At 38.8% G+C, this 25,922-nt stretch overlaps 1 protein-coding gene across 1 annotated transcript in view; it reads right to left on the bottom strand.

Annotated features, from left to right (window-relative positions):
- TNIP3 (TNFAIP3 interacting protein 3) overlaps nucleotides 1–25,829 on the bottom strand; it is a 55,958-nt gene extending 30,129 nt beyond the window's left edge. The window contains exons 1-6 of the mRNA XM_067297094.1: nucleotides 25,800–25,829; nucleotides 17,098–17,230; nucleotides 6,401–6,487; nucleotides 4,833–4,922; nucleotides 3,633–3,698; nucleotides 2,212–2,343 (exon numbers count right to left, since the gene is read on the bottom strand). Of these exons, the coding sequence (XP_067153195.1) occupies nucleotides 2,212–2,343; nucleotides 3,633–3,698; nucleotides 4,833–4,922; nucleotides 6,401–6,487; nucleotides 17,098–17,230; nucleotides 25,800–25,807 (516 nt within the window). The 5' untranslated portion in view covers nucleotides 25,808–25,829. The remainder of the gene's footprint in view (nucleotides 1–2,211; nucleotides 2,344–3,632; nucleotides 3,699–4,832; nucleotides 4,923–6,400; nucleotides 6,488–17,097; nucleotides 17,231–25,799) is intronic.
- Nucleotides 25,830–25,922: the final 93 nt, after the last annotated feature.

The following is a 25,922-nucleotide window of genomic DNA, read 5'->3' on the forward strand; positions in this document are numbered from 1 at the left end:
ACTTTTAAACCCCCAGAACGGCCAGTTTTCCTCTGTGGGATATGGAGTACATGGGGACAGATAAAGTTAAATTTACATTATGACTCTGGGAGAGCAATACCTCCAGGCGCACCAAAACGGAAAAACAGCCCTGTAAGCAGCAGCCTGTAAACTGTCCCAGGGTTGTTCCTTGCTGTTGGTTTACCTGAATGGCTCAGCTGATCACCTGGCCAACAGCTAGCCTGAGTGAACACATTCAAAAGGTTCTGTCAGGCTGCTGGTCTAGATGAGCAATTAGAGAAGAAATATATTATTACTCTACTCTGGCAATAGCCCTGTGCAACCTATCCCAGCTCTGTGGCTATAGGGAGGCAAGTAAAACATTTAAAAGAAAAGGGGTTGTTATCATCCAAGAAAAAAATAAAGAAAAAAACATAAATGAGGGTATGAAGGATGTTAGTTGCTATAGAAAAAGTCCTACAAATTTAACCTTGGTATATCTGTCAACCTGGGCCCCTTCAGCACCTACTGAACGTTAAAGCAATAAGCCTGCTCACATGTTCTCTGGCTGAACACATCTTTAAGCATCTTGATGAATAAGCATCTGGAACTGCTTTTTCTTCAGCTAACTCCAGGGGCAGCATAGCCTAACATGAGTTTGCACAACTGCTGACATGGCTGTTGCATCCATGCTGCTCATTCAAAATTTTCCACTTTTAGCAGCTACCAGCTGCAAAGGGATAGGCCTCCTTCATCCTTGCAGGACACTCACAAATCAAAGAAATTCAGAGTAAGTAGAAACACTTGCTGGCTGAGTATATAATGTATAAATTCCTGATCCAAGGCTGAAGTTCCAAGCAGGTTACCTCATCCCCCTAAGAGATTTTTGGATTATACTGTTATTTTATTCATTATTCAGGTATGTAATAAGAATGAGCAGTACTCTTTTCAATTTTTTATCTTTCAAAAAGTAGCTACTGGTATTTTTCACAGCTGTCATACATTAAAGGGTTGGAAGTAAAAATCTCAGTAGCATGAACAAAAAAGAAAGATTGTCTTGCACTGGACTCCACACTCAAAGGGCAAACACAGGCAGTGATTCAGAAAGCTCATAATAATATGGTTTGCTCTAAAGCATGTAAACAGGCCTATTGGTTTGAAATTCAGCACATGCTTACCTAAGACCATACCATAACAGATAAGCAAATAAGATGAATGTTCTGCTTACGAAGATAAATTTTAGGGCTTTGCACTTTTTTTTTTTTTCCTGCGGCAGCTAACATGCATCTTATCTGAGCATGGAAGTGATGCATTTGCCACATTGTTTCAGGTTTGTTTCATGTCATCAAGTTTCCCATGAGAATAGAGAAGCCTGACTTCAGCTGTTAGAACTCCATCCAGAAAATGTTGTAAGAGGTTATGAAGTGTGAGGTACCACAAAATCAAATGAGATTAGCAAGCACTATACTCTGTAGTGCTTGTAAGGTAGGGCAAACACAAACTTCTGTGTATACATTTGACATATATCTGCTGATCATTTAGGTTGGTGGGTTTACTTGGGTGGGAATTCAGCTTCCAGGATGTACCTTTAGATGAAAAAGTCTACACAACAGCTGATGCCTAAGGAGTCTCGAGACATGTCTAATCAACCTCAGGATGAGTTGAACAGCTCTCTAGAATAGACAACTACAGCTGATCAGCTGAACTGCTTTCAACACTAATGACTGTACTGATTACATCTCTAATCTCTAAGGGGAGCTCGGATAGCAGCTCACATGTAAAAGCCTACACTGTCAATACCAAAATTTAGGTGTCTGGAACTGAATTTCATTCCTTCAGTATATATGTTCATGCATTTTGTATAACATTCCTATCTCATTTGAAATCACTGAAGTGTTTTCTTTCATGTGGCACAAAGTTGTTCACCCACAAACTGAACAGTTAGGAAGGAAATCTCTGCAGAATTCATATCAATCTGCTCTTTACTCCCCCACACATACTATGCTCTCGGCCAATTTCTTTGGAAATGACTGTCTCTCTATACATAGCCCTCTGATCAGAAACAAGATCAGCCACTGCCTTGGATATAATATTGAAGAGCATTCAACACCACAAGCTCATCTAACTGCCACGCTACAACCCACACTGTGTCACTCACTAGAAAAGAAAGAGAAAAAACAAGACAGCATTCAACATTAAGAACAAACAGGGTAACAGAGTGCATCCTCCTACCATTTCCTGCAACAGCCCATCTCTGTCCAGGTATCGCAGGCTCTCATTTTCTGGATGATTTTGATGCCTCTCTTCCTCCAGCTCACTGACTCTCCTCTGTGACATGTCCAGTTTTGCTTTCATTTCTGCCAGCTGAAAAGCAAACAACATACCTGGTGGGCTGACTGGGGATCCTGAATGGCACAGCATCCCTAAGGTGCCTCCAGCTCCTTCTCAGCTGTCAGCAGATTAGGGTAAAGAAACGGATCTGGGTGGGCACAAAGTTTCCAAGCACTTATTTCCCCCTCCCCACCTCCAAGCCCTACTGCTGTGTGTGCAGTGAAGATCCTTAATGATTCTGGGCAATTTCTCTGTTAGTGTTAACCCAGTTGGCTCTAGTACCAATTTTGCTGCCAAAGGACATCTGTCATGGGTCTATCCCCATTTATGAATTCTCCATTTAATGTTCTTTTTCTTTCTCTTTGCAATGGGGACTCCTTCCGCAGTGGTGAACATCCAAAGACATCTAATCAGAGGCATAATATTAAATGTGGAAGAGCCAATCAAATTCTTCTCTGTGCAAGAAATTCAAGAAAGAAATGATCCAGATCTCTGTAAAGCTTACTAAGAAATATTGGAGATAAAGTTTTCTTTCTAAGCACATGATGTCACTTTGAAAACTTCCTTTTCATAGAAAGAAGCAAGAGATGAGAAGTGTCAGCCACTGAAACAACTTGCTTTCTGGAATATCAAACAAAACTGTAAGCAGCCAGCTTCACTAAGCAGCCAATTACAATGTCTGTGACAAAGGTGCCAAACAGCAGAAGCAAGGAATGAAAGCTATGCCAATGGCATCTTGACAAAAAAGGAAATAAAAAGTATCAACTTACAACCATTTTAATAAAAAGTTTTTATACAGGGTGGTTTCTCAAGGATAAAAACCCTCTGTACACGTAGAGGGTGGCATTCACTGAGGATTTATCTGAGAGCTTCCCTATTACAGAGAGCCCTAGTGAGCTTCCAGGCTTCACAGGCCGCAGTGGAAGGCAAGAGGAAGTAGAAGAGACGAGATGAGAACCAATAGATATGTGACAATGAAGAGCAGGGCCTGGGCACACCAGACACTGCAGGCTAGTTTTTAGGGAACTGTGCTTTCCAGCGTGAGGGATTTCTATTACCTTGTGAAAGGTAGGAAGATTTCTGCTGTTATGTCCACCACCATGGTCCCTACTATTTTAGAAATGACCTGCTTCCCTGGTCATTTTGACCTACTGAAGAGTGTATACACATTAGCTTCACTTCTGTTATGAAGCTTTTTTTTCCCTGTGTGAGCTAAAGACAAAGTAAATGTGATACCTTTTTTTTCAGATACTGACTAGAGCTATGGCTTAACTAACAGCAGGTGGCGTTCATATTCCAATAGAAGTAGTCAACATTTTTACCTTTTTTTCATAGTGCTGTTTCATACTTCTAAACTGACGATCCCATTGCTTGTTCACCTCCAGAAGCTGTAATTGTCATCAGGAATCCACAGTAAGCAACCCTTGTTTCATCATTCTCAATTAATAAAGAATAAGCTGGCTTTCTAATCCTCTAGCTATGAATGTTCACAGCCTCCTCATTATCTGGCCTGCTCATATCAGGAAAAGCAAGTCTAAAGTTTGGCAAGCTTTTTGGCCCGTCTGCCAGCTCTTTGCTATTTCGGTTAAGGTGTGTGAATGTTCAGGAAGTAACATTCAGGAAACATGCAACTACACGATAAACTACAGGCGAATCATTTGTAACACTGTACAAATCACAATTCCTAAGTGGCCAGGGACTTTCTTGTTAGTTTGCTTTAAGTTACATGCATATATTTACAATTTAAAGGTCACTGACTTCAAACAAGTGAACTGAAGACTCTGATTAAATGGAATTTTTACTTTGTGCAAACCCTGCTTGCCTTTTTCAATACTACTAAGCAACTGAGCGAGCCTCAGGTGGGGAAGATTGGCCAGTACCATGCAAGTAAGCAGCAGGAGCAAAGTCAGTGTGTGTGTGTGCATTTTTATAGTTTGCATTTGGAGAAAGCCAAGCAGCTCTCTCAGAAGCATGCTGCTTTGTGGGATACAGGGTCACTTTATAGGATGTTCAACAAGAGAATAACTTTTGTTTTTCTGCTACCTGCGACTAAGGTTCCATTTGTTACTACTCACAGTGATTCCTTGGCCTTTACAATGGAGATTAATAAGAAAGTTTCTGTGTCATACAAATTTCTGCTCTTCCAAATTCATAGCCGTGTTACAATAGGGCATCATTTATTTTTAGCAACAGCTGCCCAAATATAACTCTGCCTAGCTTGGTAAATAAAAGTAGGACTATAGGAATTAATTTAAACATAAGTTTAAGTGCTTACAGGCCTGGGGCTGTTAAGAAATGCAATGCATCAAGTCTCCAGATAGAAATTTTCCCTCAATAATGCAGGACTAGATTTTCATAGATAAATCATAGGCCTTATTGGACTTGCTGGTGAAACCAATTGCAGCATATGCACAGTGTAAGTAATGGTGATAATACATTCAGTGATTTTCTGCCCTGGAATTATTACTAATATTGAAAGGTCTATCTCAGAGGTTATAATTGTGAGGGATACTTAAGATTACCTCTCCTCTCTGTCTTTCCAGTGAGAGGATCTGTTTTTCCACAGAATCAGCTGATATAGTCGTCTTTTTGGTCAGAAATGTGTGCTTTGACTGGAGAAAAAAAGTATTTAAAAATGAATACTTTCAGCATCCTCTCCCCAAGTCAAGGTTATCATATGAAACTCCCATCCACCCTGCCATGTGCCCATAAAGAAATATTAAAATAGTAATATTTTCTTACATGGCATTTATATTTCAGTTCCTTTATACCTGTTGATAGCAGATCCTGAAGTGTATACCTGCTTTAAGCCTCACTTATTCTGTGCTTTAATGCAGCCATTATGCAAACAGAAACTGAAATAAACAGAATTATGTCTATTTGCACCATCTGAGATGTAGAAAACAAAACAGGAATTCAATTATCTCACAGATGGCAGTATAAACAAGTAGCACAAGCCACAAAAATTGAACATAAGTTAAAGCAGGTATAATTAATTAGCATTAAAGTAATTAGTACTGTTGCCCCATTAAGTGTTTGCAGGGTCAAGGTCATATTTTTTAGCACAATGGGTTCAAAACAAGCAATAAAGAAAATGAATGGGCCTTTTGGAACTATTAGGAAATTGGTCCAACCTCAAATTTTTTCATCTTTTTAAACATGGGGGTTCGTCCATGCAGGACAAAACAGCTAAAGCCCTCAATTTTATAATGGTAATGAAGTAGATCATAATTTCCATGAAGTTTCTACGGATTCTCATAAAAGCAAACGTGTGATCTACTAGATATAATTTTTTATATATATACATATACACACACAGATGCATACAAACACACAAAGTGAGAGAACTGTCCTTGGAAAAAAGGTACATATTCAGGAAAGTTCACTGTGTCAGATACCTGGTCATTTGAAGAGAGATTTTTTTTTCCCCCCTCCCTAGTCTAAATTCTCAACCAATAACATGAGAAACTGAAGAATAAAGTCTGAGCACTTCTGAGGTCTTAAGTCTCCCAAAAATCAAAATTTTTTCTTCAACTAGAGAAGTTAACACCAACCACCAAAGAAGAAGAAAACAAGACTGTTCTCTATACAAAATTGACCTTGTTGGCACAAGATGCTTAACTTAAAGTATCTGAAGCAATTGAATAGCTCCACAGACTGCAGTGTATGCATTGAATTGTTTTCAACAATCAGAACCTTAGCCATATATTTAAGCGTATAAGGAGTCCTGTTATGGTCAATGGGATGGCTCACAAATAGCCGTATAAACACTCAGTACCAACTGGCCCAAATACTGCTCTCTGAAATTGCTGGGCCACTGAAATGAACCACTTTCTACCCTTTCTATAACAACAAATTAAAATGACCAGATACTTTTAGGAAAAAGAAATACTAAGGAAGATTTTCTAAGAATGCCACATCTAAAAATATTTCTGACGTTTTCTTCTACTTTCAAACAGCATAAATCATTCAGACAAATCTACTATAACTCATGTCAATCTACAAAGCGACACACATGATATATCCATTACTTTAACCCATTCCTGTTAATTAGACAGCATTTCAGAGGACAGGTGAAACATTCACTTACTTCTAACTGGTCGGGTGATGCTTCCATTTCATTCACATCTGCCCATGCACATCCAAAATGGCTTGGAGCATTCGTTTCGCTACAGGTCTTTGAAAGAGAAGAGCAATGAAACAGATAAATTTTAAGTTGCCTAAAGGAGCATGAAAAAGTACATGAAGACACAGAACATATGCTAGGGCTGTCTGGGCAAGAAAAAGGTGATGGAATTTTGATTTTAAGCTTTTCCTCCTTCCCAGCCGGGGCTTCCCAGAATGTTTAAAACTCACTGCCTATGACTAACGAACAAGGCAAGACAGTACGTGGTTTCGTGTGTATGTAAATTACAATGGACTGGCCAATTCACCCCTGAGAGAGGAAGTTGCACGTATAAGGGAAGGAAGGGTGAATTTTTTCAGTAAATAAGAGGACAGGGTTTTCTTTGCCCAGAACCAGAGAGATTTACTTCCAGTTGAAACAAAGCACTTATGCAAGTATGACAAGTATTATGGGACAGTAAGGGAGTATGAATTATCATGACAGAAAACGGAGTGAGTCATGCTTGCAAAGGAGCAATAGAAAAGTTTGTTAACAGCTATAGGGAAGAATGCACCCATACAAAACCCAAGATGTTTTGGGGAACCCCAAAATTGGAAAATTGACTTACTTTCCCTGAAGAAAAGCTGCACAAAGTTTCAGAACAGATTTTGTTATTCTTTTCTTAAGGACCTAATATTTGCAGTTATAGTCACTTATCCCATCTAAGCACGGATCCAGCTTCAAGATACTCCAGTCTGTTCTGACCACTTCAAACTTATGCTTTAGTTTCCCATTGGGAAAAAGAGGCTAACACTACCAAATCAAACTCATGGAAATGATTAACAAATAAAATGCTTCCACCAAATTTTCAGATACAAAGTCAGAAGGAAATAGAAAAGCACAAAGTATGGTCATCTTCAGTCTTAGAATTCTGAATAATAAGGGATTTGAGAAGGAAATGTTAAAAAAAAATAAAATAAAAAATTCCTTTTCCTTATTGTGGAAAGATCCCTGGGTCCGAGTTTTTTTCAGCAAGGCAGAGATTGTAGATCTGTTTCTCAAGGAAAGAAATAAAAACTAACCTGGACAATTTAACATAAAAGAATATAAATCTTTAGAAAAGCTTCCAATTTCAAAAAAAAAAAAAAAGTATATATACACATATACACACACATACACACACACAAACCACAAACTACAGTAATTCTTTGAAATGATGGAATTTAATAGCCATGTTCCAAACCTCCGGCTGGTAATGTGTGACTAAGCAACTCCTTTTCTGTAAGCTATAAAATCCAATTTGGAAGAAAGCTACTATTTAAAAATATTCGCACGTCAAATATATCCTGCCCACCCTGATGCTCCTTTTAAATTTTTCAGTTTTATGGAGCAGCTGGAAAACTTGTCAGATATAGTGAAAGAAATTAAAAGATAGATTTAATTTTAGATAGATTTACCTTTTAGATTCTACAAAGAAGTTATTCTACCCATCAAAAATAAAAGATTTCATCTATGTCTATATCAAAACTAGTCTTTGGGCAAATATCCCTTCCAGGTACAGCAATGGTTTAAAGAAAGACAGACTATCCCGTTATGATTGGTAACAACGGCAATTTCTGCAGTTGCTTTTTTTGTCATTTCTGTAGTGATTTCTATATTGTAAAAAAAAATATATGCCAGTGGCTATCAGACAACGAAAGAGAGTAAACTGCTTTACCACCTAAGCAAAGTTAACTGAAACAGGAAAGCTATTTGCCGGAAAAACAGAAATGCAATAAGGACAACTTTTAAAATGAACAATGCACCACATTAATTATTACTACTTTCTCTCATGTAAACTGTAAAATCCCCATAGTGGGGAAGAAAGAGGAAGGACCGCACATTTTAAAAATGAGACAGAGTACTGTAATACATTTGTTAAAGGTTTATGTCAAATCAAAGCCTTTCAGCTAAGGACTTCAAAGCCCTCTACAAAAGCAGACAATAATTCTATTCTACACATAGGGAAACAGATGAATTGAATGCTAAAAGTCATGCAGATGCTACTGTCGGATCAGAGAGCGAACAACATTGCGCCCTCACCCACAGCCTGCCTGTGGCTGTCAGAGGCGCTTCTGCAACGTCCTTTAGCAGGACATCACTGCACCATTTGTGCTCTCACCCCCAAGAAGGGAGAAAAAATATTTTCTGGACTAAAGTTACTGCACATGAAGCATCAAAAATTAGATCACCTGCTAAAGGAGAGGATAACGTCACTAGACACAAACAACTGGAACAGCAATTATCTGTCATTTGATTACAGCGTCCTGGTTCCTCGTGTAGTATCTGCTACAGTCCTACAGATAATAAACTCACAGAAAGAGTCTGTCTGGTCCTTACAGTAGCAACACTGAACAACTAACCAATTCATTAAAGTATAATCAAAAATTCGCAGATGCATGCTTGACACTAAGTCCTCAGTTGTTAGTAACTTAATAACCATATTAATCACTATTAAAAAAGAATGATTATCACTTGGAGCAGAGGAGTTGAAGGCTTTTGGAGACTGCCACTTTACATTATAGCACAGGGTTGTGATCTCATCGATGCCACAGTAAATCTCAGCTAATTCTCCTTCTTTCCAGTTCCTCTTCTGGCACAACTAATGAAAATCTGTCAAATGTTACTGTTTTGATGATATTGTTGTGTGAAAAATAGGGATTTCAGCTGAACAATAAACACCTCGATGAAAGGCGAAATTTATAGGGATTCACTAGCTGTGACACTATTCCTTTTTTAAGTAGTTTCAGGGAGCTTAATGAAAGGATTGCTGAAAAAGTCTCACAGTATTTTGGAAGTGAAGACAGGGTAGGCATTGGGGTCAGAGGATCTTGGGCAGTTGTATCTTCTTTGTCCTGACCAAAATCTCAGCCGTAGGGAGGGGAGCTAGTGGACTACTCTGTAGTGAGGCCAGAGCACAGAACAACTGGTGTAAAGTCCAGAATGACACTATGTCAACTCAGCAAGGTCCTTGGAGAAGGAGACCCAAGCAGCCTTTAAAGAGAGCCTGCTGCTGGAAAGAGAGCATTTTAAAAGTCCTGTTGCTGAGAGCTGCCTGAGCTTTTCTCCAATTTTATATTGCTGTTCTGCAGGAAAACAGGCCTACCCATATGAACCTGTTTGCCCAAGGTTTGGGGCAGTCACACCAGGGAGTGCTGAACACCTAGGACAAGAGGCAAAAGGGCTGCTGTGAAAGAGACCTGGGAGAGAGGGGAAAATTTTGGAACAGGAGAGGTTGAAACAGTAAGTGTTTCCATGTCTCCCCCTTTCAATGCCAAACTCATGTGCACATTAGTCCATTTTCACTCTGTATACAGCTAAGACTGTCAGAGTGACTGAACAGCAAAAGCTGTCATCTTTTCCCACAACAGAGTTATGCATAACAAACAGCAAAACTTGAAGAAAAGCCTTAAACAGCTGTTGTGTGCTGCAGTTCTTAGCATTGACAATGAACATAATTCATACCGGCTTTATTTATTGGCCAAATATTTCAAATAACATTATTATCTTGTTTGAAAAATGTATTCTTTCTGTTAACAACCAACAAGCTTTAAACTAGGGATGTCTGTATGGAAATTTCTAGCTTGGTTACTGGTATTCCATCCTACATACACATGTTAAAAACAGTGCCAAAATCTCCTTGCACCATCTTCCCCTTAGCCATCGCTCTTCACTGCAGGGATTTTAAACAAAATATGACAGAACAGAAATGACATTAAGTACTCTTCAGTATCTTAGTAGGCAAAGCTGGCATTCCTATGGATAATTCTAATGCACCTTTGCACAATACATCTCAAGGGCTAGAACATGGTGCTTAAGAAAAATGGTGTAGTTCAGCTGTGTTAGCAGCTTGATGGGAGAGATGCATCTTGTTCCTTCCCTCACAAGTGCTTTTCTGTATTGATACCACCTAAGAACAGTACCAGCTGTTGGAAAGAAAAGAGTATGTCTGAAAGCCAAAAGAGTAGAAGAAAAGCTGATGAGTAGTGACCAAAAACTCAGGCTCTTCACAAGTGCTGGAATTCTTCCAGGGAAAGCTTAGAAATGTTCAAACAAAATTGTTGTCTCTCTCTGAAATCAATTGATGACACTGAATAGAAAGATGAGAAGATATTTATTTTCTTTAGAGTTGCGGAGCCAAAAACACTATGCTTGTTCAACAATCTACTGCTATGCAAATGAAGAACAACTTAGTTTCAAGATAGCACTACAGAGATCTGAGGTATATAAAAATCCTTGAAAGAAGAACTGTTTTGAGAGCTATCAGCCTTCAAAAGTCAAAAAGGAAGAATATTTTAAGGCATTTATAATTGGTGTGAAGCTGTTGAATCAAACATGCAGTTTTAAATTACTTGTAGAATTCTAGTTCAAGACCAGACCACAAAGGTGGTTGCAAACCCAAACAGAAAAGAGAACTGTTTACAGATCCAAACTAACTTTTAGAAAGCTAATAAAATCTGCCAGTCTGCAAAACATAACCAGACCAGCGACAGATTTTGCAGGAAATTTATACCTAGTGTGGACCAAACTAGCAAGCTACAGAGTGACAGGAAGCCCAGAGATGGCAAAAATGAAAGTTAGAGAGGGTGTCCGCAAAGTGGAAATGGGTCTGCACAAAATATCATGAGAGCAAGCTTTGGATGAGAACACAGACTGGCTTCTTGTCCCGCCTTTGGACAACACTGCCATGTTTGTTAGAAGTAACACTGCTTTGCAAGTGTCTACAGAAAAGGATACAATATAGCTGAGGAGAATTAAAGTACGCCTGCTCCGCACAGTGAAAACGAGCTCAGTAGCGTTCTGCACAGAGAGGACACCAGCACCAGCAGAGGTCAATTCACTCAAGAAACTGAGCAACTGTTAACAGCTAGTGACTGAAATCACACTTCAAACGTGGACGGGACCCCTGACTACATACATGCTGGACCCTGCCATGCAAATTAGCGCCATAACTAACTCTACTGCACCTAACACTGCAGTAAATGGGTTTGCAGGATGAAAGCTAGTTGCTTTGAGTACAGACAGTTAAAAAAAAAAAGTTACTGTGATGAAATCATTCCTATTTCAGCTGCTAACATGCAAAAGTCAAGATTTGCTAAATGTGACATTACAGCAGTGACAAACTGGTCAGCAAGGGCTATAAATTCCAATCTAATGCTCGCATGAACCTTAATTTCCCTAGTTATTCATCTCTTCCTCTTTAAATGAAAAAAATAAGTCTGTATCATGGCATTTACTGGTTACACTCAAAGAAAAGAAGAAAAAAAAAAAACGGAAAACACACTGCAGGGAACAGTCTCCTAGTGGGAAAATACAAACACAAACTTGATAACCTCATACAGCATTTCCACCTCTGACTTTTCCATGAACACATGTAAAGCCACACAGAAGTCTGCAGTGGACTTTCATTTCTTTTTATAGTGCCTCCAAAACATAAAGACTTTCATCCAGTTTGGATCCCCTCCACACCTTTTAGGACAAGAGTAGTAACTTCCTTCTCTTTTTATCTGCTTCTCTTCCCTTACTTCTACGTCCAACGTCTTTTCAGAAAGTCACATTCTTTCACATGCTCCTTCTGTCCCAGACAGGAGATTAAATGTTACTACTCCTACTACTGGGCTGTGACATGCAATTGTGGCATCAGCCTCCACTGATCATAATTTAATTTCTTTTTACATTTTAGCATAATTCAAGTAAAAATGAAAAATAAAGTAGAGAACCTTGGAGTAGATTCCACTCTCCAGAAGAGTAAGTAGAGTTCTGTAACTTAAGAAAGTGAAATTCATACAAGAGTATGCTTACTTTCTTTAGAGAGCTGATCAGATCTGGCTCTTCCTAGAATATTGACTGATTTCTTTTATATTTACATGTGTTATAAAAATGCTTCCTTAATGTCCATAGGACTCATTTTGTTCCTCTACTTCCACTGTAATATCTCTATTACAAAAACTGATCAAAGTGTGATGAAATGTATTAAAAAATATATTGTAGTGAACAAGCCTGCACCCAAAGAGAGTTCAAGTAATAGTCAGAAACCTTCTGTAATGTCTGTGAATCATAATTAACATTTAAATTCTCTGAATCAGTACGAATTCTTAGTATGACCTTTACCCTTTTTTCCTCCTACTTTTGACACTTTTCCCCCACCATCCATATCCACATTTTTTAGAATACAAAGCACTATCTTTGGTATTTAGGATTTCTGTGCACGCTACAGATGATGGTGACAGAGCAGAATTGATGACACATATTTCGAAAATCATCAGGCATGCAGTTCTGATCACTGTAGCAGACAACACTTGTTTTATCTTTCATTTTTGTTGTCTTATATTAAAGACTAGGATGAAGGGAAAAACATCTTTTATGGCAAGCACTTTGAGCACACTTGGGGAAGAAAGTTTCAGATACCTCTGAGTGTGGCAACCAGAAATGGCCAGCAGCAAGCTGGGAACATGAAGCTCATGCAGAGGGATTGCTGTGAGGAGCAGAAATAAGCCAGCCTCTCAGGTATGACAGAAAAAACTTCCTAGGGAGCAAATGGGACCAGGCAGGGTTTGCTGCCCTCAGAAACTCCCTGATTTAACTCACAAGTGGCAGCCCAAAACTGTCTGCAAGGGCGAAGTGGGCAGAACTGCTTAGAAGCATTTTATTAATTTCTATTATATTCTATAATTTCCATTAGTAATAGCTTCAAAGGTTTTTTTTTTATTATTATTTTAACAGGAGAAAAGAAGAGAGAACCTCTTATGTTCCAGGAAGACCTGACTTTTCTGAGTGTAAAAGCCTTTTAGTCTTCTTTGGGAAGCTCACTATGGGAGAAAATCAATACGTCAGAGCTCTGGCCAACGCAGAATCCTCTCACAAGCACTAGTATGACAAGAAGTTAAAAGTTGTCATTTTTAGAGTGCTGGATCTTCATTCTGGGAAAGGCATCTGTTACAGTATTACAAAACAAGCACACACAAATTAAGATAATGAAAGTCACCTGTCACTTCTGAAAATCCTGGCTGTTCATTAATTCCAGTGAAACCAAGACCCATTAAAGTGCTTGATTAGAAGTAAAAGAGAATCTTTCCTTGATGATGACAAAATGGTAAAATCATCTACATTTTCTTCTTCCTAGCCTATCACATATCTGCTGCAAGATTTTTTTTTTAATTGTACGGTTCAGTAGCAGAATTGTAAAAGTCAGATTTACTCTAAGATTGCTCGAGTTAAAATTTAGTGGCTTCTGGGGAGCTTTCTGTTTGCTTACATTTTCACCAAGCTCTTGTTTTGGCTTTGGAACATTCTCAAAACTGCTCTGAGATCTTTTAATCTATTTTGAGCAGAAGTGTTTAAAATGAATGTTTTATTCCTGAAGCTGTTATTGTGCCAGCAGTTCTTGCCACAATATCCATATAAACAGCTTAAAATAGTGCTAGACTGCTAAGAAGCAGGTACTAAAGATTCAGAATGGGAGTCAGCCTGTCTTCCCCTCCTGGAGTACATTTTGAAATGGTAAAAAATGAAGAATTTTAGTTGCAGAGTAAAATCAACCTTTAAAACAGAAGAATCTAACTCTTCCTGTCTACTCTTGGTCTACATGCTTTGCCCAGTCAGAGAAATGTGTTATAAAGGGATTTTCCCTTGGTTAAGTATGTCAAACAACCTCTTGCACATTGTTCAGCTAGGTACTCACAGTTCTCTAACAGAAAAATAAGTGCAGATGTGAATGTGTACCTTAATATGTGGGAATCAGATAAAATTAGAGCAAGGTGGGGCTTCAGAGTCAGCAAAGCATAGCACAGATTTCTGTTTCAGAATTTCCTTTATCCACTGTTTTCCATCATTGGCAATGGAACTAACCATAAGTGCAGAGCTGCTCAAATATCTAAGAGTTTGCAAACTCTGGCTCAGAAGACGAAAACTCCAATTTCGTGATACAATTGCATGATACTTTGTAATCCAAAGTAGCTTGGTTCATCCAGTCAGACAACATGGTTGTTGCAAGTGCAGATAGGCCTTAAACAAAATATTTTTCTTTCTTATTTTGTACTAAAAAAAAGTTTACATGCTTGAAAGTTTATTCATTTCTCAAGCTAACAACTGATTCCATAAAATATGTTAACTCTCCCACTAATCCTTACTTTACCTTATGTTGACACACAACTAATCATTTTAATTGTTACTATTCTTTCCTATTTGATACTTTTACCTCCCTGCCCACTTCCCCCAGAAAATATTTTCCTGGTACATAAAATCTTGATTAGGTCTTAAGTACTGGAAATACTCTGCATGCAGTACAGTAGTATTTTAGTAGTATTTTTGATCCCTTTGGCCTTCAATTTCTCCATTTAAAATGAAGAATAATGAACCATTTCCTTCCTGGGGAATGTTTTGAGGACTGGCAGTTTGCACAGACTACAACCTCTGCAGAACTGGACCTTAGAATGCTTTTTGTTCATGTATATTTGCAGCAATATCTAAGTGATGTTACAGGGGGGAGGGAAAAAAAAAGGAATGGGTAAGTAGATGCAAATTAGAAATTGCATAGAACAGCACCCTGACAAGCAGAATTAAACTACTACAGGTACAGGAACTACAGAGTGAAGGAAGTGCTGAGAGTTAATTCTGCTTATCCTGCACGCCTAAATTTTCTCTCTCAGATATTATCATGGCCTTTAAAGCCACAACAACAATATATATTTTTATGAAAAAACACTGAAGAGAGAAAGCAGTAAAAGGGAATTTGTTTACAGACACTTCCAGATAAGTCTTGAAAGTGCCTTAAGCTCAGAAGAATATGTCATTTTGCAGAACACAATTCATGTTCTTCATCTCAGAATAAAAGTTACAGAATAAAACAAACTTGCTGGCTCTACCAAATAACTTCCTGATAGAGTGCCCAATACTGTAGTGAAGGGTATATATTTGTTTCAATATATCTTTCTCCTAATTCCTTAATATAGACTTTTCTCTCGTTTCAAGTCTAAATCAGCATCTCATTTCACAAACTATGACTTTTGAATGACTTTCTGATTTTTTAAATTGGTATTTTATACCCTTCATAACAGGAAGTATTTTAGCTTTTTAAAAAATACTACCCCCTTTCCCCAAAATATACAATCCAGAACACGTGCTTCTAGCTTCTTATACTGAGATTGCTGGACTGCATCACAACTGTGAATTTGTCACTTACTTAAAGTCCAAGTCAATAACCAGCTAAGGGAAAAGCTATCTGCCTTAAAAGTATAAACAAAAAATAACCATATTTCTACTGTGGAAACATCACAAACCTTCTTCTTCCTTTCAGCTATGAAATGCACATCACATGTGCACACACATACTTCTTTCAAGGGCAAACAAGTGGTAAGGATGCAAAAAACCCAAAAACACTACAGATGAAATATTGTCACAGTGTTCTATGGGAAGTATGGAAGTACACAACAAAAAGGGTTGAGGTGAGCTCACCTTTCTTCTTTCCTTCCCCCAAATCCTTTTCTATATCTCTTTCAGTTGGAGGGAGGCTAACATGTAGGGGACTGAGTGCTTCCACAGAACTTTTTTAGCTCACTGTTCTGCACAGTAACCACGTATTTTGGTGCTGCTTGATTCTGCTCTCTGTGCTGACTGCTGTTTCGCTATTCTTATTTCTCCCCCGGGGTTGGGAATCCCCGTTCCTCAGTGTGGGTTCTCTTTCACTATGTTTCTAATCCCACTGGTCTGACCCTGGGATGTCTCTTTAGGCTTAGCTCTGTTTCACGCCTCAGGGTCATGAGTCATTTTAGAAATGGCGGTTTATGTGTGAAGAGAGCTATGTGTAATTTCATTCATCATAGTCATATCTTCTTTATCTTCTCATTAACTTCCTGCATTACACTTAAGGCTACTGCCTTCAGAGATTTCCCTCCCTTCTATTAGAGTCATGTAGGCAGGTAAGTGTGTCCTTCCTCTCAGGTGGCTGGAATTCATAGTTTAAGCATTTCTCTCCTCCACACCTCTCACTCCTCCCCTTCCAGTTTGCAGAAAACAGGAATTTCCTTCCACCCTCCTACTGCATGATAAAAAGCAACTTACTATTTAAGGGAAGAGAAAAACCTAGAAAAAATTTCTATCATGCTTGTTAATCTCTGCACCACTTCAATCAATAAAGCAGCTCACCTTAGCAGGTGGATTATAATTTTCTATTTATAACACCACAGAAGCGTGGGTTTAAAATCATAGATTTTCTTCTTCAGAGCCTTGTTCTTATTTATCTAAATGCCTCCCTTTCCCTCCCGAAGATCTTTGTCCCGCACATCTCTTCTCATCCTCATTCCCTTCTGAACTGTTGAAGACAACAACCTAGAGAAATGTTTGTGTTGTCAGTGTATGCAGTTTTGTGGCTCATCATTATCCAAAAGCCAGAGCTGGCTACACAGGGTGGCACTTTGGACAAACTGCTGTTTTAGCTGGCCTTTTTAAGTATTATAAAAAGTGTCTTCTCACTCAGTCTTCCTCATAACAGAAAGTAGCTGCATCAGAAAAAAAAATCCATAATGAGTTCAGCGCATCATTTCAGAAATCAAAAAGTTTCCTGTATAATTGTTTAAGCAAGAGGGACCGTCCCCTTGATGTTATTCCTTCACAGATAAACTATTGCAAAAGAAAACTACATTTACCTTAAGGGAACGTGAAGTTCTCTGACTGTTTGGACACTCTTGGGCAATAGCATCAGGGTTCTCACACAACTGGGAAGTGTTATTCTTCTCTATCAGATTCCTTATTTCAACATCAAGCTCTTTGCTTTCACACCTGCTTAGAAAGAAATAACAACATTACACTTTGCAGTTAATAAACAAAGAAAAGGTAAATATCAGCTGTCTTAATGTGATAAAATACACAGCAGAACTAGGTGTTTACAAATCTCCGGCTACCTGCTTCCCTGCTACACAATCAGAGAAGACTAGAGCAGAGCCACACGTAAGGAATTCTTAAGTGCTTCATGATAGAAATTTATTTAAAATATTTAAACATTATTCTTTATGAATTTTACTATCTTGTGTCTAGAAAATCATAGTTAACTCTTCTGGGCTTGTATGAAAACTGTCATGCTCCTCCTTCCTTCTCCCTCCAAATTTCAAGAATGTCATATTCAATTTTAACAAAAATGCTATTTTGAACTCCAAAATTAGGTGCTCAGATAGCAAAGTTTTTTTGGTAGTGTATTTTTATGTAATATTTCATAAAATATCTAATATGCATTTTCAATTTTTTTCTGAAAATTCCTTTTAAGAACATCCATATCTTGCAACAATGGATCTGCTCTATAGCCTAAAATATTTGTTTTGTGGGAAAACTGTCAGGTATTTTTCAGTCTCTCTGCTAAGGAAACTCAGGACATAAGTCCACGTAAGGGCTTGCTAAAAATTTGCAGAACAAGCAATTAGGGACAATTAGGCCTGAAAAGGGCCCAAAATACCAGAGCAAATTGACATGATTTTCTTCTATGCAGAAACACATTTCCTCATACCAACCTTGGCTATTTCTGCCAAAATAGTAACCAGAGTGAGCTCAAAGAAACAGAGTACCCAACAGAAGAGTATTGGGCTTTTCTAGACCACTTTAGCTGGCCATAGTTCCCTTTCAAAGTTATGACAACTAAGAGAAAGATTTTCTTGATGTTCATTCTCATAAACCTCACGGAGGTGCAGTTGCCTGCAGTGGCTTAAACCTCTGTGGCAGTTTTTAAAGCACCAGCTGTGCGTGTGAGGGCAGGTGAGCCTTGACACCACCAGCTCTCTGCGGCACCTTGCAGGGCTGGGCTTACAAGCAAGGTCATTTCATCGCAGGGTCCCCACACAACCTACATCCTTTTTAACTTCCCTTTCAGTTCAACTTCGAGGAGAAAAGGAAGACCTAAGGTGTGCCCAGAACCAAGAAGGAGCCACAAGCCTCATCAGCACAAATGAGTGTTGCAAAGAAAACTACAGGAGGAAAACAAAGAAACTTGAGAAAGAAATCAGGCTTTTTTTCTGCCTTGCTATGAAGTTGCAAGATACAGCAGACCAGTGAAAGTGGCACTTTTTTAAAGGCAGTTGTGTGCTAAGGTTCTTGGACAGTAACTTCTCAGGAAGCATCATGACCAATAGCTAGGCTTAGAGGCTTCATTTTTAATCAGCTACATAATAAGAACTTTGCAACATATGTAATGAACCCTTCTCCCTCTCCTCCCCTTTCCACTCCCAACCAAGCGCACTTCCCTAGAAAACAGCAGCTTTAGCTCATTTGGACTCCTGTCCCTGCACCTAGCGAGACAGACTCAAACTGTATAACAGAATTGGGTGCATGCTGCACAGAGAATTCAGTGTGTTTGAGGATGTTTGGAAGAACGGAGAAGTTATAGCATGGCAGCAGTCATTGTGGTGCAGTCTGGGGAAAGTGAAATGACTTTGGACAAATTGCTGTTTTAGCTGGCCTTTTTAAGTATTATAAAAAGTGTCTTCTCACTCAGTCTTCCTCATAACAGAAAGTAGCTGTATCAGAAAAAAAAAAAAGCATAATGAGTTCAGTAGTCAGGGAGAAGCTATTTCAAGAACCTACTTAGAACCCCTAAAATATGGCAAAAGGAGGGGAGAGATTAAGTGGAGTGCGAGAAGTGTTACTGAGCAGCATTAAGGGATTTAGCTGTTAAAACCACAGGCCAGTAGGCTCAGAGCAAGCTTTCAGAGCTTCAGTTCTTTATCTATGCTCGGACTCCTGAACAAAGGCAGGCCAGCTGCTTTCCTTTTTCCCTGCTCCACACGCATCCTCTGCGAGGCCAGTAGAGCAGCCAGCTTACTGCTTAGTGGGGAGGGAACGCTGGCCTAGAATGGGCTTCTCATAAAGGGAGTTTTGCTCACTGCTCAGGGTTGCAGTCACCGTCCTGCTCCACCTCTGGCGATGAAGCCAGCCAAAGAGTTTGCAGACTCCACTACCACCTCTGCCACTTTTCATGTTCACTACCTCTCGATTGCAAATTACCACCCTTAACTGGTAATACAACCATCTCACCTGGCTCAGCCAAAGTAGTCAGGGTTTCTTTAAACACTTTTAATTAAAATAAAGTAGCTTAGAGTAAAACAACTGTTAAGAGAAATAAAGTAGCAATTTTGAGGTGCAGTCCTGAGGACAGAAAAAGACCAGCAGTAATATATGGCAGGAGTGCAGTAGTAAGTACTTAGGCAGGCTGCACTGATCTCCCCTGCTGGTTCAGCAACAGTGAGAAGAGATGTGTGACCACAGCCTTTTGAGCTCAGAGCATGAGCCAAGCTGGGAAATGCCCCATAAAGATGGTGGGTTGGCTTTAAATATTTCCTTTCAGCCAGGAAATGTTCATTTCTCTGCTCTGCCACCTGCAGTTTGTTTGCCACTGTAGCTGTACATAGTATTTACCTTTGGTTGCTACCTTTCAGTCTTCTCTGCTTTCTCCCTTCTGGGCCAGAGAAGGAACAAGAACCAGCTGTGCCAGTATAAAAGGAAAGGAACCACAAAAGACTCAAATCCTTACAATTCACTGCTGTTGTGTAATTTCCATGTTTCTGACATTATCGTGCAAGTCAGAAAATTATTTCCTCATCTGGATTTATGAGTACCTTTGTTTTTCCCCCTCTGTTTCTACACAAAGCTCTTTTGACCAGAAACTATCCCTCATTTTATCTGTATTTTACAGGAGTATTAGCCACTTTGAGAATTGAAAGGATATATTTACCATGAAACATGTGAAATGTTAAGTAATCAAATCTGGCACATAAATCCATTTTACAGTCCAGACTTTCAGAGCACACAGATGGAGTGCTTGAGTACTTCAAGTTGACGGTTATTAGGAGCTATCCCAGAACAAGACAGTTCTTGATGATTATCTGAGTTTCCCCCGTTGAGCTGTAGAGGGCACTCAATGGAGCTGCCACAGAAAGCAATTTTTCCCAAATTACTTTTGGTTTTGTAAAGCTCGAAGATACATTTCTGTATCATTAACATTCTTACTGTGTTACCCCTTTGCCAACATTTTCTAAAATAAAGCACTTCATTTTCACTAATGAAATGACATTTCTCAATAGGACAGCAAATAGCAGACAATTTATTTGTTAGAAATAAATAATAAATAGGAAATTCATTAAAATTTTGGAGACATTATATTTTCTTTCATTTTGTAAAGTCAACCATCAGAGAATATTAGAGGCATTTGCATCTGGTCATAAGGGGCAAAGTATACCCCTTCTATGTACAAAAGCTTTTTCAAATATATAAGCAGGAAGATGTGTGAAACACACAACCCACCTTACTTGCATAGCAAGTTATGATTAAAGTAAAGATGATAAGAGATTAGAAACTTAACTCCCCTAAATTTTGAGTTACTTAAATATTTTTGCTGGGAAAATTAAGACTTTTCACATAGAAGCAAAACATACAGATGTAACAGATGAAAGGAGCTGGCTGTTCAGCACAAGTTTTAGTAGCTTGCAGGAGAAGGAGAGAGCCCAACCTTACTCAGTTTTCATCTCATATTTGAAAAATAGCCACCAATATGGTTCTAGTCATATTCTACAAGCGTAAGAAATTCCTAAGGTCTCTTCTCTTCCTTTTGCAAGTTGCCATATTCATTCAGGATTTCATCACTGCTAGAGACCAACTGTGCACCATGCATTCACCTTGCTGCCTTTAAAATGATTTTCACTGTTCGCTCTACATTCATGCCATTTCTATTTCTAGGCTTTAATGGCTTTTTGTGGTTAATTATTTATACACTGTTACATTTTCTTTAATAAGTTAATTTCTCAGCTGGGAGCCAGAACAAAATGGTGCCCAGTCCCTGTTTTGTATATGAATGGTACTGAAATTCCTAGGCAAACCAATGCCATGCAATTAAATAAACCCTGTCCTTATAGGGTTATGCTGTGAAGTGTCAACTGTATATGCACATAGAATTTTATTAAATTATGCACATAAGGAGCCAGAGCAAAGCCTATCACTAAAACCAAAATTTGGCAGCAGCAGAAAGGAAAAGCGAGGTGTGGAAACCAACAGTTTCTAATAGAGTTAAGGGCACTTACTTCTCCTGATCAAGAGAAGAAACAGGAGACAGAACGACTCCCACTAATATAAGCTTTCATAATGAAGCAGTAACCATTTATGCACTGATGGCCTGCTCCCATGGTCTTTTGATGAGCCTAATGCTTTGGGCTTTTGGCAGCATAGACTCATGGCCAGAAAACTACATGTTTATCAAGTAGGCAGGAAAGCTCTGCAGCTTTCTCCTGGGGTAGCACTTGTGAGCTCTTGGCTCTCCCTGGTTTTCAGTGGGAATCAGCATTATTGGTTATTAATAGGAGTTAAGTGCCAACAACGGACATGTCTACAATTTGCACTTATTGCAAAACAAATTTAATATTCAATGCATATAACTCATTTGAAATAATAATTTCAGAGCTGGTGTGCTGGGGTCATTCTCATGTGATTGGTGAAAGCACAAATACACACCATAAACAATTGTGAAAGAGGTTTTAAACCAGGATTTGCAGCCAGGCTCCAACACCGCAGAGCCATATTTTGACAGGAAATTAATTCCAGAGTCTAGGGGTTGAACATATGCTTCATCCCCCTGAGTGGGCATTTTGGACACAGGATTATTTTTTGGCTAAGCCTGCTGTAAAGAAGAGATCCATGGAAAGAAATGTATTTCAGCATTTGAGTTATGGAGGATGAACTGAATCAGATGGAATTAAAAAAAAAAAAAAAAGCACAAATTTCAAGGTAAACCCTTTCAGCTTATGTTTCCCCTATTACTTATCAGTGTACATGGTAAAACACTGGCTTCCTCTCCGGAAAAGGCCTAATGTAATGCAAACATTAGGACCTTTACATTAAAAACTTACCCAGTTAAGACTAAATGACAAAGAATTTCCAGTCTAACAAGCAATGGGAAGTACAAGATCTTGCCAAGAAAACAAACAGACTTTTCTTCTGGGAAAGTTTTGCAGCCTCATGAGCCCTTATAACTTTAATAAGGATTAACAACCAGATCTTGAGCTGATGGACAATAGTTACAATGTCAGGCAGCCCCTTAAGAATAATGGAGCTATCCTAGTATTCAACACCTACAGGTTCTGCCTTCACTCACAGTTTAGGCTGTGAATTCAAGCCAGATCTCTTGAAATTGAGCTTCGCTAATTCTACATTCTGCCTCACATATAAGAGATAGTTTATTACGCATAAAGTATAGTGCACTGGTGCAAACACACAAAAAGAACACCTTTGTCAACTATGAGGATATTTTTTTTTCCTTTTTTTAAAGGGACCACTACTTTCAACACACAATTTCGTATTATTTCCAACTTAATTCACTTTTTAATTCAAGTTTCACCAAAACATACAATTTACCCAGTATTTCAAAAGCTTAGCTAGAAAGCCAGTCACCAGCTGAGATCCACCTCACAGAAGAATCTCATTTTCTTTAGAGAGAAATGGCCCAGGCTATGAAAAAGGTGCCGTCACTGTCACTTGGGAGGTAAGTATGAGATCAAAAATAATCCTGCTCCACCCCCAAGAAGAGAGTTCCATAATGTAAGGTGTATGATAGAAGTTAAACATGTACATACTGGGACTGTAGCAGAGAAACTGCTTCAACTTTCGCTCAAATCTGATCCAGCAGAAACATCTGCCTATCACCCCATAAATGTCCCTACACTTCTGTTCCCTTTATGACAAAGGAATGGAGCTTTTAAGGAACATTTAATAGCGCAGCTGTTTGGCTGTCAAATGCCACATCTGGAGAAGCTGTGTGCTGTTAATGTGAACAGAAACAATTATTCTTTAATAGTTTTGCCTAATTTTAAAAATTACACAAATCACAACAACAAAAGAGGTGCATGTTATTAATGGAAACACATATGGTTTCTTTGAGAATAAGCTAAAAAAGGCCTCAGTAATTAACTGAAGCTGGACCTATAATCTGTTCCATCTCACTGAAGAAAAAGTAAAACTGTTAGCATACAAGCGCTTGGTATTTTCCAAAATTAAATATTTCCCTGAACAAATATGCTACATCCAAGAAGAAAAAGACTAGCTAGTTCAGATTAAATAACGTGTTACTTATCTCTCAGTTCTGCTCTCCTGTGGGCCTGAGGGTTCCAGTTCTTTGAAGGGCATTTCAATATTACTGCCTCACTTCTCTATCTTATAGCTTACATGTAAAGACAGTAACATCATTCCCCTTTTACTTGGATCTTTTGCTTCATAATAGTTCCAAGACCATAATTAAATTTGTTCCTGGTGGACAGAATTTGGGCTGAATTCAAACCTCAGGAAAGCCAATGAAATGACTTTCACCAACTTTGTTGGGCTTTAAGTGACACGTAAGTGAATTATGGGTTACTATCTCTCTGGAAAAAGTAAATGGAGCACATCCACCCAGATTCATCACCCAGCACTCAGTTAGCTGCATGGGGATCACTGGTGGAAAGGGAACTGAAGTTTTGACATGAAAAAATCAATCAAATGGAAAACTCGGACAAGTAAAGCCATCAAACAGCATGTGCTTTCTGAGAAGATGAATTCTTCCACTGAAATACACACATGAAGAAAGCGGGTGGGAGATGGCAGTAAAGCGTTGAAAGATCTGAAAACTAGGAGTTATAAAGCAAATACAGGGAGACAAATCTAAAGCAGACCAAAAATTACTGGTACTTTTTTCAAGCGCCTGCTCTTTTTCTATGAAGACGAGTAGCTAGAAAAGCTTGAACCCCTTTTAGGACACTCTCCTAGCCTCAGTAAGCGCCTTTCTGAAACACACACTTCTGCAGCCCCTTCTGGACTGGCTGTTCCACGGTCGCAGTCTGAGCACAAGGTGTCTATTTCGATCTTATATGTACTCATTCCTGTGGAGAACTGTGACTCTGACATACTTGCTTGGTTTACATTTTTATCTAGCACTTTACACCACTGTTCTTTCTTTTTCCGTATCAGGCATACCAAACAGTAAGACCTATGCACTGCCTATTTTGCATTCTAGTTTACTCTTGGGCAGGAATGTGAACGCATGACCGACACCTTACCGATATGGCTTCATAGCTGTGCTGCTTCCTGAAAGAAAGCCAGTCTATGATTGATTTAAGTCAGTCTCTCCCATGCGGACCAGAGATACTTTCAGTTCTATATCAACAATGCAAACAGAATGAACAGAAGAATAGCATCTGGAAATTCAGCCAAGAAATTTAACATAAAGTAGCTGATGGAGAACAATCAGCTTTAAGTCAAGCCAACTTCTTGCCTATGGTAAATATTAGGCAGCCAAAAGGAAACACAGAGGAAACTTGCTGCACAGGCGTCTGCATCACAGATCAAGTGCTTGAGCTGCCAGTGACTGACATCTAGTTTCACCAGGGATGCTATCATCAGAAGGGAACCTAACCATTCCCTCCCTTCATGGAGGCAGGCTGTGACCAAGCCACACTGGCAATAGCACACACAAAGCCTTGAATGAATGGGAAATCCCAGCTTGTAAGGGATTTCAAACCCAGTTATTTCACAGTAAACTAAACTGAGAAAAACTGCTTCTTTCAGGAAGAAGGAAGGGTAGGGTATTGTTTCTTAAACTACCCAAAACAATCTACAGCTACCTTAAAATAATAAATTTTCCTTTTATATCTCCCTCAGATCTGCATGCTATACCTAATGCTTTTTAAAGCTACCTTTTACTCATCTCTGAGCTAGCTAGATGGTTTTCTGGGTCAGAACTTAGCTTTTTGAATATGGCAGTATTCCCTGAAATGCTCAGCACTGTTAATTTTCCTGGGACTCCTTATGGCTCACTGACAATCTTAGAAATGAGTCGCCATTGTCACAGCCTCACTGGAGGCTGTAGCAGTCTTGTAACCTCTATACATATATAGAGTAAGTCTATATCCTATAGCACAACCTCTTTTACTGCTAGCATCAGTAGAACTAGTAGTTCATGAAGAAGCAGAAGCCCAGAGAGGTTCTGAAATCTCCATCCGTGAAGATATTCAAAACTCATCTAGACAGCCCTGAGCAACCTGACCTAACTAGCCCTGCTTTGAGCAGGGGGTTGGACCAGATGACCTCCAGATGTCCCTTTCAACCCACACTATTCTACGATTCTGGTCTTCTCAGCACAGAAAACACCCATGTTTCATTTATTTAAACAGAACTAATACAGTTATCCACAGGATATATTAAAGTGGAAATAAGTATTAACTTGGGTTTCTGGAAGAAGACAAATTGATTAATAAATACAGGAAATGTTGTATTATATATTTTCAATAATATGATGTAAATGGACTTCTTAAAAAAAAGAAAAGAAAAAAGGAAAATTATAGTTTCATACCTTTCCATCTCAGCACACTGATGGGGGCACAATTCTAGAAGATTCTCTGCATCTTTATTCTTCCTTTTGAGCTGCTCACAATGAATCTATTAGAAATGGGGAGGGAAAAAAAAGTTTACTTAG

The sequence above is a fragment of the Apteryx mantelli genome, chromosome 5 (genome assembly GCF_036417845.1).
Source record: "Apteryx mantelli isolate bAptMan1 chromosome 5, bAptMan1.hap1, whole genome shotgun sequence".
NCBI lineage: Eukaryota > Metazoa > Chordata > Aves > Apterygiformes > Apterygidae > Apteryx > Apteryx mantelli.